The sequence below is a fragment of the Mugil cephalus genome, chromosome 2 (genome assembly GCF_022458985.1).
Source record: "Mugil cephalus isolate CIBA_MC_2020 chromosome 2, CIBA_Mcephalus_1.1, whole genome shotgun sequence".
Classification (NCBI taxonomy): Eukaryota; Metazoa; Chordata; class Actinopteri; order Mugiliformes; family Mugilidae; genus Mugil; species Mugil cephalus.
Window position 1 is genome coordinate 31,276,075 of NC_061771.1, and position 15,290 is coordinate 31,291,364.

Here is a 15,290-nt window from a genome sequence, read left to right on the forward strand (position 1 = left end):
AACATCTCAACTTCCACTTCTAAGAAAACACATGAGAATAATTCAAATGGGACAGTTTGTTTTGATGAACATTTACACGTAAATATGAGAGATTATAACCATATGGCTAATTTCGATCTCAAGCCTCATTGGCAGGTGAAAAGAAAATTACAGTCAACATAATACCATAACTAATTGAACAATATACAATAAAGAAAACCAAGCATGCAACAACAAATAGTGCACAGACACATACGTAATATAACACACACACAATAAAACAATAAGAGCAATAGCAACAAAGAAATATTTTGCAAATATCCCTTTGTTGCTATTCCTCCTATTGTTATATTACACATATCCCTCTGCCACTATTAGACAAGATTCCACAGTGTTACACATGATTGTACTACACAAATATTTGAGTGTATAGCTGAAATGAAATGTATGATGTAACTTTAGTCTGAATGTGGGATTGACCCTAGAGCTGCAAAAGACTGTAATATGAAGATGACTTCCTACAGATTGACATAAAGTCTGCAGTTCTGAATTATTTACGATCTTCATCTGCCACAGGTGGTCCAAGAGGCCGAGGAGTCTGGTCATTCTTATGTGTGGTGTCCGTTGCGGTGTTACACGAAAGTGGGGGAAAAGCACTACATTGTTGTTCGTTGGCATGGGAATGTGCTTAAAAGCTTGTTTTATGGTTTTGTTTCACGGTCTCAGAAATCTGCAAAGGAAATAACAACAATCCTGTCCATCATGGACTGTCCGATGAAGTGACACCTGACGGTGGGTCAGGGGAGAAATAAAATGTTCTCCTACCACCTTCCATGTACTAAAGTTTGTTGTCTCACTTACACCGCTCCCTCGCTGCATTCAAGCTTGAGATGGTTCAACAAACATTTTTCTTGTATATTTGGAAATACCACACACATATACCAACTTTCTGTCCCATGAAAACAAACTACCTGAACACCTGAAGGTTCTGTTCAAAAACTGAGTTGTGACTTGGAGCCCAGATTCCAGATGAAGATGAATATCCACAGCACCAGAACATGATGCTGTGACCACCATGCTTCACAGAGTCTACGGTCTTTGTAATGAGCCAAACATACCCCTGATAACTTTGGGCAAAAAAATTTAATCTATTATGGTCTCAACACACCATAATAGAGTTTTATTGATGGTTATGGAGACTGGGTGTATGTGTTACGAGTTTCAAAGCATGTAAACTGGAGTAACAAATGATATTTATCGCGATTCACGGCTCTCACTCTCCTGGATGGGTCCCTGGAAAACAGAATCATCAAGTCAGTGAGTGAAAGAGTGAACCTCCATCTTCTTCCCTGAATTTCGGTCTGATTTATTACAAGTTTGCAAAATCATGGTATAAAACAATAAACTTTAACTCATAAAAATAAACCTCCTTTTTCTTTGACAGAACACTATTTCATCACATGCCAGGACCTTAGAAACTGAAACAAAAACATCGCCAGGGAGTGGAGGATACCAGTGCACAGAATCACACACACATACACTCATAGTACATACATGCTAAATGGCTGCTAGCACACCGTAGCTCGCAGTGCTAGACCGCAACTCTTAAACTTGGTTAAATACATCAACAACTGGACAAAAGAATCGTCTCAGCTAGAACACACAACCGTACACTTCCAGTGAAAAACTTTTTCTATGTTTTAACATTTACTAACCTGGAAAACAGAATCATCAAGTCAGTGAGTGAAAGAGCGAACCTCCATCTTCTTCCCCGAATTTCGGTCTGAGAGAAGAGGGAGGGGTCCCTCACCTAACGCACCGCTACCCGCACTTTGATTCCGCTTTCTCTCTTTTTTCCCCTACATGACATTATCTCTATTGCTCTAATTTTTAAATACTATTAAACAATTAGTTGATTGTTGATGACAATATTTAAGTACTGTGTTAAATTATACACAATGAATTTTGACCAGAAATAATCAAAAACTGATCAAGTGTTTTTCACACTAGTGTGCTTCACATATGCTTCCAAACTGAAAAAAAACAAAAACTGCATCTATCCACTCTGAGTTGGAGGTCGCATGTGCAGCACTCCCCCCGACCTCTCCAAGCGGCGCCAGCATCCCTTCAGCAGTCTGATTGCCCTCTCCACCACTGCCCGAGTTGGGGGTTGCCGGGGTTGGTGAGAGGGGTCAACAGCCACAACTTATTAACGGATAAATTATTTACTCACTGAGAAGCCACCCATCGCGCCAACCCTACTAGGCTCCAGCGTGTTGCCTACCATGCTGTTGGTCAGAATGGATGAGTTATCCATTCTGACCAACAGCATGGTTCTACCAGGCCACCTTGCCACGATGTTAGTGAGCTGCATTTGTGCATCACATATTATTTGAACATTTATGGAATGTAAATGTTTACTGTTGACAAAAAGAAATTAATCCTGAAATGAATCCCACATTTCTAGCAATGTGTGTGCAGTCAATATCTCCAATTACATTACGGTAACTGACTCTTGCTGCAAACTGCGCTTTAATGTTGGCCTGTTCAACAGCATTGTATGGGAATTTAATGTAGCTACCTGGATGATTCTGATGATCACGTCAAACACAGCTGGCATTGCTCGGCTCAGGGTTGACTGACACACTCTGACCGGTCGGCCAGTTCCCGTTGGAAACCCCCTGTTGCCAGGAACCCCAGAGTGGTCAGCACCTGTGTGGGCATGGACAACCCCTGGCTCCGCACTGTCTTGCGCTCTAGGGCTGTAGCTCTGCCCACAGCTCCAGTAATACTGGCCTCAGTAAACGAGAATGACTCTTAGCCAGTTGTCGTCGTTTGCGAGTAGATCTTCGTGTTCTCTAAACACTCTCTCATGCCTAATGTTACCATTTACAAGATCTTCTAACAAAGCCAAGGCTGCCATTGTTAATACTATTTTCTTTGTGCATGCCAGGTTTGAAATAAACTGGGATGCGGTGTTTACCAAAAATTCTCCTCAGTGTCTCTGATACACCAGCTATGGAGGGGATGGTGATGTTCTTCCTTCTGCTGTGGTGCTCCTCTTCCCTGTCTTTCCTGGGATATCTTTTTGAGCCTTTGACAAAGGCCCAGTTGGGATATCCACATGTTTTGAGGGTTTGTTTGATGTGTTGTCCCTCCTTGTCCTTGCCCTCCTGTCTAGTGGGTACAGTCTGTGCTTGGTGCTGGAGGGTTCTGATGACTCCTAGTTTGTGTTCCAGAGTGTGGTGTGAATCAAATAACAAGTGTTGGTCTGTGTGCGTGGGTTTTCTATATACTTCTATGTTGAGGCTTTGGTCTTCAACATGCACCAAACAGTCCAAAAAGGCCAGACAGCACGCGCTGATGTCCTCCCTGGTGAACTTGATGTTGCTGTCCACTGCATTGATGTATTTTGTGAAGGATTCCACCTCCTCTGTCTTAATTTTAACCCAGGTGTCGTCCACATACCTGTACCAGTGGGTGGGGGTGGAACCTGCAAAGGTGTCCAGGGCTCTGGTCTCTACTTCCTCCATGTAGAGATTGGCCACGATCGGTGACACGGGGTACCCCATCGCACAGGCGTGTTTTTGCCTGTAGAAACCTCCACTGAACTGAAAGTAGGTGGTGGTCAGGCACAGGTCGAGCAACACACAGACTTGTTCTGGGGTGAAGATGGTTCTTGAGGCCAAAGTGTCATCCTTTTGTAGTCTTTTCCTTACTACATCTGTGGCTTCTCTCGTGGGGATGTAGGGGAACAGTGAGGTGACATCATAGGACACAATGTTTTTTTCTGGGTCCAGTGTGACGTCCTTGACTTTGTTCACAAAATCCCTGGAGTTTTCAATGTGTTGTGGGGTGTTTCCTACCAACGGCGCCAGGATGGATGCCAAATGCTTGGCAATGTTGTAAGTGACAGAGTTAATACTGCTGACAATGGGTCTGAGTGGGGCTCCCTCCCCTCCTTGTGTGTTTTGGGGAGTCCATAAATACACGGTGTCGCTTCCCCTGCGTACAGACGGTAATAAAGAAGTCTGTCGATGGCCTTCTCCTTCTCCAGCTGTTGTAGATAGTTTATTATTCTGGTTTTGTAGATGTTGGTTGGGTCACGTCTCAGTGTCTCATACGTGTCCTTGTCATTGAGGAGGTTGTCCATTTTTTGTGTGGTAGTCCACTGTGTTTAACACCACTGTCAGCTGGCAGGATTGTTATGTCCTGGTCCTTCTGCAGTGACGCTAGCACCTTCCTTTCCTGGGGGGTGATGTTGGACGGTGTTGTTTTTGGACTGGCGAGGACTGATGTTATTTCCAATCTGAGTTGTTCGGCTTCTGTGTTCATCAGTTTGTTGTTCTTGATGGCAGATTCTGTGGCAGTGATGAGGTCTACCACTGGAATCTGTTCCGGTGTTATGGTGAAGTTTAGTCCTTTGGCCAGGATCTCATTCTCTGGTTGAGTGAGTTCTCTGTGTGATAGGTTCTGAACCCACTTCTCCTGGATGCCCCGCTGTGTGGTGTGGTCATCCTTCCTCCTCCATGTCAGTTCTTCCGACTTGTGTTGTCTGTTGTGTGATTTGGCTCTTTTCCACAAATTTGGAGACTTTCTCCAGAATGTCCTCAGGTAGCAGCGATGTTAGTTTGTAGAAGCAGTGTTTGGCCTCGGATTGGAGAGCGTCGATGGTGAAATGGACCTGTCTCACTCTCTCGTTGAGCAGGGAGTCTAATGCAAAACACAAGCAAAAAGTAAAAGTAGTCCACAACGGGAAAATGCTTCTCCAATGCGCACAAAAGAGGAGGAGGAAGTCTTGTGATGTGAAACTCTCTGGGTCCACAGTCACCTTTTCATCCTGCCTCAAACTAACGTCGACAGAGGAGGTGAAGCGTGCAGGTCAGAGGTTGGAAAAAGTCAGAAGCAGACACTGGTCTGCTCTCTGTCCTGACACAAACGAGAAGAAACCAACCAGATTGTTCTCCCCTCACTGCCTTTGTCACCTCCTAGTTACACTCCCCCACTGCTCACCTGTGGCTGCCAGGCTGCAGATCACCTGACCGGACAACCAGCAGCTCTGAAATGACAGCTCTACGACCTGTTACCTGCCTTCACTTGTCTCCAGTCACAAACTAGTTCATGTCAACCACAAAGACACTCAGGGTTCTGTCCTCTTCACCAACTCAACTGTAATCGTCTGAACTGTTTTCTGGGTGCTCTCTCTCCAACCACTCCCACCGACCGACACCGCAGAAAAGGGTCGAGTGAGTTTCAGAGTAAATGAAAAGAGAGAGCGGTGGTGGAGAGAAAACTGTAATGAAATAAATCAGAAATTATTTAATGTTATTTTCACTGTGGTTTTGTTCTAAAGCAGAAATAACAGTGTGTGTAACCAGCTCATTTGTTTTCACTCTGGACAAAGGTTACAGCCCATAAACAAAATAAAACCAAGATAAGAAAATAAGACAGAGAGAGAAACACTGATACCAAACATTACATTGTCTTGTTTGTTTAACATAAGAAACATTTAGTCAAATAAAATGAAAAAAAATTCTGATCTTCACATAATTATCCTTGGTATGAGCTGTTATAAATGTCAGTCATCAAACAGTGTATTCTGCTCACTGGCTGCAGCCTCTCTGTAGTTTTATCACAGAGTAACGTGACCTCATGTGAAGAACAGATTCAATCTTCCTACAGTTCAGTCACTAGATGGAAACAATGATACAAACTGAATGTGAGTTTGAAATAGAGTTAATTTGTTGTGTGAAATAATTTAAGACTTTTTCACTTTAAGAAGTGAATTGTGGTGTAGTTCTCATCTGTGTCCAGTAGAGGCCAGAAAAGACAACAACTATCAGAAGGGTTTGAAGAGAAAGACAAACACATTGAAGTCTTCTTACGAGCTGCAATAAAGTCACACCTGGTAACAAAATAAGTAATAATCTCAGGGCACTTTAAACTGATCACATCTCAACTTAAAATAAGAGACAAACTGTGACAAACAGAGCTGCAGTCAGAGGAGGAGCTAAACTGGAAAGACCAGATTCAACGTCACTTTACTGAAATGAAACTCAAACTTTGTCAGAGCGACGGCAGAGCTGCAGTCCAGACAAACTTCTGTGTTTCTGTCTGAAGAAAATTCATCTAAGTTCATCTGTTCTTTCTCAAGATCTGACTAAAATACTGGTGAGTACAGCTGATAATATTTAATGTGTTTCAAAAACCAGCCTGAAAACTTAGAGCTTCAACCCAACAGTAAGTTCCACTCTTTCCACTTCACACTGACTCTGCATGTTTCTTTAGAAGTTCAATAACTTGATTATTGAACTTCAATGATCAATGATCAATAAATCTCTACTTAAACTGTGTTTTTCTCTCCTTCTCTCTTATTGTCAGTGTGTACACATGTCTGCTGCCAGAAGTCTGAGATCTGAAGATCAGTTTCTGTGTTCCATCTGTCTGGATGTGTTCACTGATCCAGTCTCTACATCATGTGGACACAACTTCTGCAAACACTGCATCACTCAACACTGGGATACCACTGATCTATGTAAGTGTCCCCTGTGTAAAGAGATGTTCCACACTAGACCTCAGCTGAAGATCAACACTTTGTTCTCTGAGATGGTTGCTGAGTTCAGACATGAAGCTCAACAGAAAGCCAGCAGCAGCAGCTCAGAGCAACAAGCTGCCAAACCAGGAGAAGTTCCCTGTGACGTCTGCATTGGAACCAAACCGAAGGCCCTGAAGTCCTGCCTGGTGTGTCTGCTCTCCTACTGTGACTCTCACCTGGAGCCTCATCTGACAATGTCAGGCCTGAAAAGACATCAGCTGATCCACCCTGTGGACAACCTGGAAGACAGGACGTGTAGGAAGCATGATAAAAATCTGGAGCTGTTCTGTAAGACCGACCAGACATGTGTCTGCCTGATTTGCCCTGTTTTAGACCACAAGACACATGATGTTGTTCCTCTGAAAGAAGGATATGAAGGAAAGAAGGCAGAGCTGGAGAAGACAGAGGAGGAAATTGAGCAGATGATCCAGAAGAGACGACTGAAGATTGAGGAGATGAAAGAGTCAGTGAAGATGAGTAAAGATGCTGCAGACAGAGAGAAAGCAGAAGGTGTTCAGGTCTTCACTGCTCTGAAGGAGTCTGTTGAGAGAGGCCTGGACCAGCTCATAAAGGACATCGAAGACAAACAGAAAACAACAGAGAAACAGGCTGAAGGTTTCATCAAACATCTGAAACAGGAAGTCTCTGAGCTGATGAAGAGGAGCTCTGAGGTAAAGCAGCTCTCACGGTCCGAAGACCACCTCCACCTCCTCCAAAGCTTCTCCTCCCTGAAAGCTGCTCCACCCACCAAGGACTGGACAGAGATCAGCGTCCGTCCACCATCATATGAGGGGACTGTGGTGAGAGCTGTGACTCAGCTGGAGGAGACACTCAGTAAAGACATGAAGAAAGCTCAGCTGAAGAGGGTCCAGCAGTATGCAGTGGATGTGACTCTAGATCCTGATACAGCACATCCTTACCTCATCCTGTCTGATGATGGAAAACAAGTTCACTGTGGTGACGTGAGAAACAATCTTCCAGACAACCCAGAGAGATTTTCTACATGTCCATGTGTTTTAGGAATAAAAAGTTTCTCTTCAGACAGATTTTATTTTCAGGTTCAGGTTAAAGGAAAGACTGAATGGGATCTAGGAGTGGCAAGAGAGTCAATCGACAGGAAGGAAGACATCCCACTGACTCCTCAGGATGGTTACTGGACTATATGGTTGAGAGACGGAAATGAATACAAAGCTCTTGCTGGTCCTTCAGTGCGTCTCTCTCTTGGTTCTCGTCCTGAGATGGTGGGGGTGTTTGTGGATTATGAGAGGGGTCTGGTCTCCTTTCATGATGTAGATACTGCAGCTCTTATCTACTCCTTTACTGGCTGCTCCTTCAATGACAAACTTTATCCATACATCAGTCCTAGTCTGAACTATGGTGGTAAAAACTCTGCACCTCTGATCATCTGTCCTGTCAATCAAACTGTCTGATCCATTTAATGATGAAGCTTTGAGATCAATGAATGAACTTATTGATCTTCACTCTTTATTCACACTCTTTACATATATGCTTTAATACTACAATACTGCTACAGCTGAGAACACAAAGATATCAAAGGATGAGAGAGATACAGTACAAACTGATTATTCTGGAATTAAATGATTTCATTGTGAATCATGATAAAAATGTTCATATCAGCTTGTTTTATTTCATTAATGTTCTCATTCCTTAATTCTTCAGTTGATCAGTTTAGATTTAATGGTTGTTGGACTTTTACCTTTTACTTGTTTTAATGTTTTTACTCTGTTGATTCATGAAACTGGAATTTGTGATAATTGTAAAATGAGCGTCAATTAAAGTCCTAGAGCTGTGAACTAGATCGTGTCTGTGTCATCAGGAGAGTTTGTTGAAGACAAGAATCTCAAACTATATAGTGACTCCAAACAATAGCCGAAGTCACTGAGAGGCTAAGTAAGGTAGCATTGCAAGGCTGACTCGCTACACAAACAACAAGCCATTTCCGTGTTTCCGACTGTGTTCGTATTTATTTCAACGCCAAACCAACAAACAAGGCAAGGCACGGCAAGATCGTCAGTATACTCAGTTCGCAATTGATTTAGCAGTCAAGAAAAAATACACTCTCCCTACTCACCCCCTCTCCATGCTGCCACTGCATTGAACAGGTGAATATAACGCCATTCATTCAATCATTCAATCACTGGTCCTTGACCACACCCCACAAACATCAACATACTAGCATATAGCTCCTACAACCCAGCCCCTAATTATTAACACTGTAATAAAATCCAGAATTGTCCCCGTTTATAGTCCATCAGCACAGTTCATCAATGGGATCTTCTTCCTGGAACACAAGTCCAGTCAAGTCCAGAAGTTCAAACACACAGCTTCCTGGAGTAGTCCATGTCTCACTGTCAGTGAGTAGAGTCAGTTTGTCTCAGCAAATTGCTCTCTGAGAATTGAGAGGTGAGGCTCCCGCTTCCTGCAATAGACAGACCTTGGTTATGGGCTTGTCCAAGGAGCTGGTCTTGGTCTTGATCAACAACCATTGCATGAATCCTCTTTTGGATGACTCTTCCTATGACCCACAAGTTCCAAGGTGCTGTCTCATCTACAATAAGCATGATGTCCCCTACCCTAAAGTTGCGCTTGATCCCAGTCCACTTCTGACGTTCCTGCAACTGTGGTAAATATTCCTTGGTCCATCGCTTCCAAGATAGATTGGACATGTACTGGACTTGCTTCCAGCGACAATGAGCGTAGATATCATTCCTCTGAAATTCCCCTGGTGGTAGGGAAGGGGAGGTTTTCAACAGCAAGAGATGATTGGGTGTTAAAGCCTCCAGATCATTAGGGTCGGTTGAGGCCTTGGTGATTGGATGACCATTAATAAAGCTTCCACCTCACAGAGGACAGTGTGCAGTTCCTCCTCATCAAGACTTTCTGCACAGATCTAATCAATCTTTCCCAGGCGTCAAAAACCACCGAAAAACCCACTTTATCTCCTTCTGAAGAAGAACCTCATTTATCTGAACTTGGTTCTCTTTTCACCATGCTCCTCCGGCTCCTGACCTCAAAAGGTCCAAAGTCGTCCACACCTACTCTGGTGAATGGAGCTTCATCTGTACAGACTCTGTCAACAGGAAGATCTGCCATCAGCTGGGACCCTGGAGCAGCTTGCAGCCTGCGGCAGACAACACACTTTGCCAAAACCCTCCTTATGGCTGTGCCAACTCCTGGAATCCAGCAACTTTGATGCAATTTGGACAACATGTAATTACGTCCTCCATGACCAACTTGATGTATGTGCCTTAGGAGAATGTCTGCAATGTGGATATGTCTGTTATTCAACGCTTTTTTGGATTCTGCAATGTGGAGCTCTTTATTCAGGATAGCAGGAAGAGCCGAACCGCCCTACCTAATCTTCCACCAACCCTCAGGATACCATCTTCCAGCACCGGAGAGAGAACTTGAAGATGTGACTATTTTTCTTGACATTTCTGCCACTCTGTAGACTGGAGAGCTCATCAGGAAACCTCTTCCTCTGGCAAAATCTGACAATTTCCTTTTCAGCATCCAGCAACTCATCTACTGTGGGCAAACCCTCAAACCAGGTCCTTGAACCCTTCATTTCCCTGCTCAGAGGAAGATCTTTGTTGCTCCCTTGAGTCAGACTGGATGGAGGCTGCATCAGACCATTTCCTCCTCTGGCTGAGACACCGCAGCAAGTTCTTTAGCCCAATGACCCAAGCCACAGCCCTTCTCAAATGGGTCCAAGAGAAAAAACAATGGATGAGGTCTGCACCACATTCACTGCCACGCTGACCTTTACTTCTGGGTCGTTTGGCAAAGGTTCACTCAAACAATCTGGACTCGCAGGCCAGTCCTGCTCAGGATGCAGAAGGTACACAGGTCCTGACAACCAAGTCTCACTCTCAGAAACGTGTCAACCTACAGGCCTCTGGAGGCCACATCTGCAGGATTGCTTAATGTGTTTACATACCTCAACTGAGATGGCTGTGATGGCTATTTCTGAGACCCTGTTGGCAACAAAGGTGCGGAATCTTGAACTCTCGTTCTTAATGTATTTTAGAACTGAGCTCCATACAAGGTATCGAGACTGATTAAAGAGACACCCTGGACTTTCCCGCGAAGAAGCTGTTGTACACCTGTGCATGTGCATCATACAGAAGTAGGTAGGACACTGCACCATTTTCACTTGCGTCTGTAAAGTGGTGCAATTGTGCTCTAGTGACTTGTCCAAAATCTGGGGCTTTAGGCACCAAGCAACCTGGAAGTGTTCTAACTGATGGAGTTCCCTTAACCAGTTTGTCCATTCCTGTGCTGTGCTGTCTGATGGTGGTATAGGGTCATCCCAGCCGAGTTGAGAGCTGTGCAGGCAGCTGTGCAGGCAGCTCTTGCAAGATGATCTTAGCAGAGACAACAATGGGACTCAGTATTCCTAGGGGATCATATATCGAACTGATGACAGAGAGGATCCCCCTTCTCGTCAAAGGCCTGTCCTGCACCACGATCTTGAACTTGAAGACATCAGACTGAATGCACCATTGCACCCCAAGCACTCTGTCAACCGGTAGTAGGTCGTGGTCCAGGTTCTGAAATCCACCAAGTCTTGGGTGCAATCACCGTTGGGCCACCAGTGAAACAAGCCAGAACGCCAATCAGTGAGCTAGTGAGATCTGGCCCTTGTAGGAGTTGAGCATTGAGAGATGTTGAATGGAAAGTGGCTGCACAATCAAAAACCACACAGATTTTTCCTTTCTGAGGGTGGTAAACACCATGGTGTGGGATATACTACAGTCTCCCATCACTATGTGCCAGCTCACCTGAAGGTACTTGCTCTGCGTATCCCTTGGCAACCATGTCATTCATAAAATCTGTGTACTGCTGTTGAAATGATAAGTCCCTTTTGAACCTCCTCTTCAGGTTTAGAGCATGCTGCTCTGCAACCTTCTTGTTGTTCGGCATGTTCACACAATTTTTCCTCAGGGGCAATGCAACCTGGTAATGACCATCAATAAGTCTGGCTGAATCCTGAACCAGCTCCATGAAGCTTTGACCCTCTCTGGACTTACCAGGCTTTTCATCATAAACGCATTCTGGAAAATCTGTTCTGAACTGCTGCTGCCAGAGCTCCTCCAAGTTCAGGATTGAGATTCTGTTAACAGCTGCAACATCCATTCCATCACCATTGTCTCCTCCCAGCGGTCCATAAACAGTCCAACCCAGACTAGTTTTAACGGCATAGGGTTCATCGTCCACACTACGAATGACTTGTAGCAGTTCCAATGCCTTTGGTTCATTTGTTCCAATCCACAGCTCAACTTCGGAGTCAATCTCAGGTAAGTGAACATCTCCCAAGTGAAGCCACCTCTGAAGATCCCTTTGACATGGAATATTTTCCCTATGCACTAGCATACACTCCTGAGTGTAGGTATTGGGCAAATACCCAGTAAGTCTCCTCGTCTAGGCCAGCCACCTCCAGTCCTGTGATCCCATAGCTATTAACAATGTTCTCTTGACCCAATGTCCACAAAAGAATTTGTGTTCTTTTCCCTGAGAGGTCGAGCTTGTTCATGAGGTTAACTGTGCAGAAAACAGCCGTGCTAACCTGATCCAAGAAGGCATAAGTGACCACTGCATGTTACATTTTTTTGGATTTAATCTGTACTGGAACTATAGGCAATTTGCAATCATGACCACCAGCCCCAGTAAGCCCACTGGATACCAGAGCACAGCCTACTTCAGTGCCTGGTTCTCCCTCTGTTGCGGAACCTTTCCCTTTGAGTGGATGTGAAGCATTGTTGGGTGTTTTAAACTACACGCTTTGTATGAGAGACGCTTTCGACAGTTCTTGCTGATGTGTCCTGTACACAATCAGCCAAAGCACAGTCCCTTTTCCCTTAGCAAGGTGATCTTCTCAGTGTGAGCCCTTTTCACCAGTTGAGGGCAAAACTCCACAGTGTGTCCACCTTCACAAAACACACAGGCTTTCTTGACTGTTGAGATTGTGTCTGGCCTCTTTCCCTTCGTTACAGTGTTATTGTTCTCTACAGGATTCACAGTTGTGGCAAAGGTACTTCCTTTTGGCCTAGATCTGGGTTTCAAGCTCGTTCGATTCATACCTCTGATCAACACTGGTATCACCAGTGTTGATCAGAGCATTCAGGGCATCTTGAATGTCCCCGAATACTGGGCATTCAGGGCATCTTGAATGCCTCTCTTGTATTTCACAAGCAGTTGTCCTCCACCGATCCCTTAGCTTGTAAGGCAACTTTTTTTATTATTTTCAGCAAATTAGCAGGCATATCCATTTCAAACATGAATTGGACTTCATTCATTGCATTTGAACAGCCTCTGAGAAATAAGCTATAGTCTTGGAGTACTTTAAAACACTTTGATTAGATTGGGGCCCATGACAATGCCTTGTCCACATAAGCAACTGCAAGCCTTTGTTCGTTTCCAAAATGTTCCCATAGTAGGATTCTAGCCTGAGCATAGCCCCTGGCTGGGTCCATATGTTGGCAGCTTCTTACATGGTCCCTTGGGCGACCCCTGGTGAATTGCTCAAGGAAGTACAGGCAATCACTGTAACTGTCAGACTTGCTTTCAACACCATTTTCAAAGTCTCTCATAAATGTATGGAACTGCAATGGATCACCATCGAAGACCTGAATATCTCTTTTTGGCAAGGATGAACGTTGCTGCTGTTGTATCAGTAGTGTTGTTATTTCATTCTGTCTTTTCATGATGTTGAGAATATTATTTTGCTGCCCATTGCCTACAGAACCTTCAGTGTTGTAAATGGTTCCATGTTGCATCTGATCATTAGGAGCACTGGACCGAGGATTGAGCTCAAGTAGGTGGCGCTTTAAGGCAAGAGGCTGAAGGTGAGCAGCATGGGAATTGGGCCTTGTTGCCTGGTCGCTAACGGTGATTTTGAGTTGTTGTTTAGGCGTTTCCAGCCTCTGAGGAATTAAAGGAGCTGCGTCGATATTGAACTTTGCTTGTACTTGTTAATTTTTGAGGTAAGAATTCATTGTATTAGATCAATCTGTTAGAGTGTGTTTAGAACCAGATGTGCTAGCAGCCCTTAGCACACTCACTATAGCCAAGTGCGCAGCAATTTCCTCATCCAACTTGAGTCTTTCCCCATGTTTCTTTATTTGATGCTCTTCCTCCTCCAGTGCATGTTTATCCTGTAGAAGTTTTTGCCATGCCATCAATGCAGCCAAATCAGCTTCAGCCTTAATGGGAGCAGAGGAGGTGCCTGACACAGAGGACCTTTTTCCACTTCCAGATTTTTTTCCACTTGCAGCGCTTTGTGCAGATCGTCTGCTTTGCACATTTGATATGCTATCACTTGGTTTCACATCATCATGTAAGCCTCTCTAAACAGAGGAGGTGGACTGAGATTTAATTTACCATCTATATACAATTCGATTTTGACTTCTGTCCCCAAGAAGTTTCAACACCATTCACACCTTGAGCCTCCAGGCTCCCATGGACAATAGCCTCGTTAGAGCTCTATTCATAGTGTAAGTAGCCTAGGTACACCATTAGTGACCATTTCCATTATGGAAATTAGTGACCCCAGTTTCTGGTCAAGCAAGTTTTGGGTGGGTGGTACCCACAGAGTTTTTTCCAATTTAAACCTCAATTTCCCACTAGTTTATCAGAACTGAAGAAGCCACTCTGATGAGTGGCGGAACGTCTTCAAGAAATTCTACAAGTCCAGCTGACCTTATTCAACGCTTTTTTGGATGTATCAAGGAGCTGACTGAGAATTTGCAACTGGGATTTCAACTCTTGTGCATTTTCATTTCGTTTCATAGGCTCTTTCATTGCGGGTATTAAGCCTTTTATTTTATTCACATGTGCTTTACGTTCTTTTTGCAATGTTTCAACTTTATTTGCCAAGGCCTTTGCAGTAAGTTAGACATTTTGTTTAACATCCAGTGCTTCAGACCCATTGTTTTCCCACTCGTTCCCTTATTTCATTCGTATTGCCTTTTGAAATTCAGCGACAAGCCATTTCCGTGTTTCTGGCTGTTTTATTTCAATGCTGAGAAAACAAACAAACAAGGCAAGGCACGGCAAGATGTTCAGGATACTCAGTTTGCAATTGATTTAGTGGTCAACATTTTAGTGGTCCTTGTCCACACCCCCCGTGACGCGTGTGACCGACATGTATTTTAATAATGATAACCACCACAGCTGTACTTTAAAAGCAAAATCCTTTCACAGGTATTTATTCACAGGACATAACATAAAGTTAAATGTATTTTTAGAATAAAATAAATTTGAAATGAAATAAAATTGCACAGAATTACCCAAATAGAAATAAAGGGACGGTCAAAATAAAATATAGTTTTCTTTCTTTGGTTTCAGTTAGACACTCTTAAAGTAAAGTACCTTAAGTATCTTTTTAATATTTTTGTTTCAAGCAAAACCACTTTACTTTTCAAAAGGTAACCTTTTGTTTTTATACTTGCTTTGGCTCTCAACAAAGACGGTCGCATTTCTCCTCCCTCATCTTGCCTGCTTTGCTTCTCTCATCTCGTCTGTCTACTGTCTATACTTTTGAGAGACTCTGCACTGCTCTCCGAATTACAAAAAATCATGGAATTGATTAGCTGGTCTCTCAACGCCATTGACACAATTTTTTCAACGAGAAGCCTGGGTTCGGGGGAGCCGGACTGCCCTGCCGGAGCGTTCGCAGCTGGCTACACGATGG

At 43.9% G+C, this 15,290-nt stretch overlaps 1 protein-coding gene across 1 annotated transcript; it reads left to right on the top strand.

Annotated features, from left to right (window-relative positions):
- Positions 1-5,944: 5,944 nt before the first annotated feature.
- Positions 5,945-8,388, top strand: LOC125004560 (E3 ubiquitin-protein ligase TRIM21-like). The gene is made up of 2 exons (XM_047579231.1): positions 5,945-6,150; positions 6,361-8,388. Exon 2 carries the CDS (start codon positions 6,370-6,372, stop codon positions 8,002-8,004), a length of 1,635 nt encoding a protein of 544 aa, XP_047435187.1. The 5' UTR covers positions 5,945-6,150; positions 6,361-6,369; the 3' UTR covers positions 8,005-8,388.
- Positions 8,389-15,290: the final 6,902 nt, after the last annotated feature.

Excerpts from the sequence above, each read along its gene's own strand:
- LOC125004560 (XM_047579231.1), top strand. The coding sequence starts at position 6,370 with ATGTCTGCTGCCAGAAGTCTGAGATCTGAAGATCAGTTTCTGTGTTCC.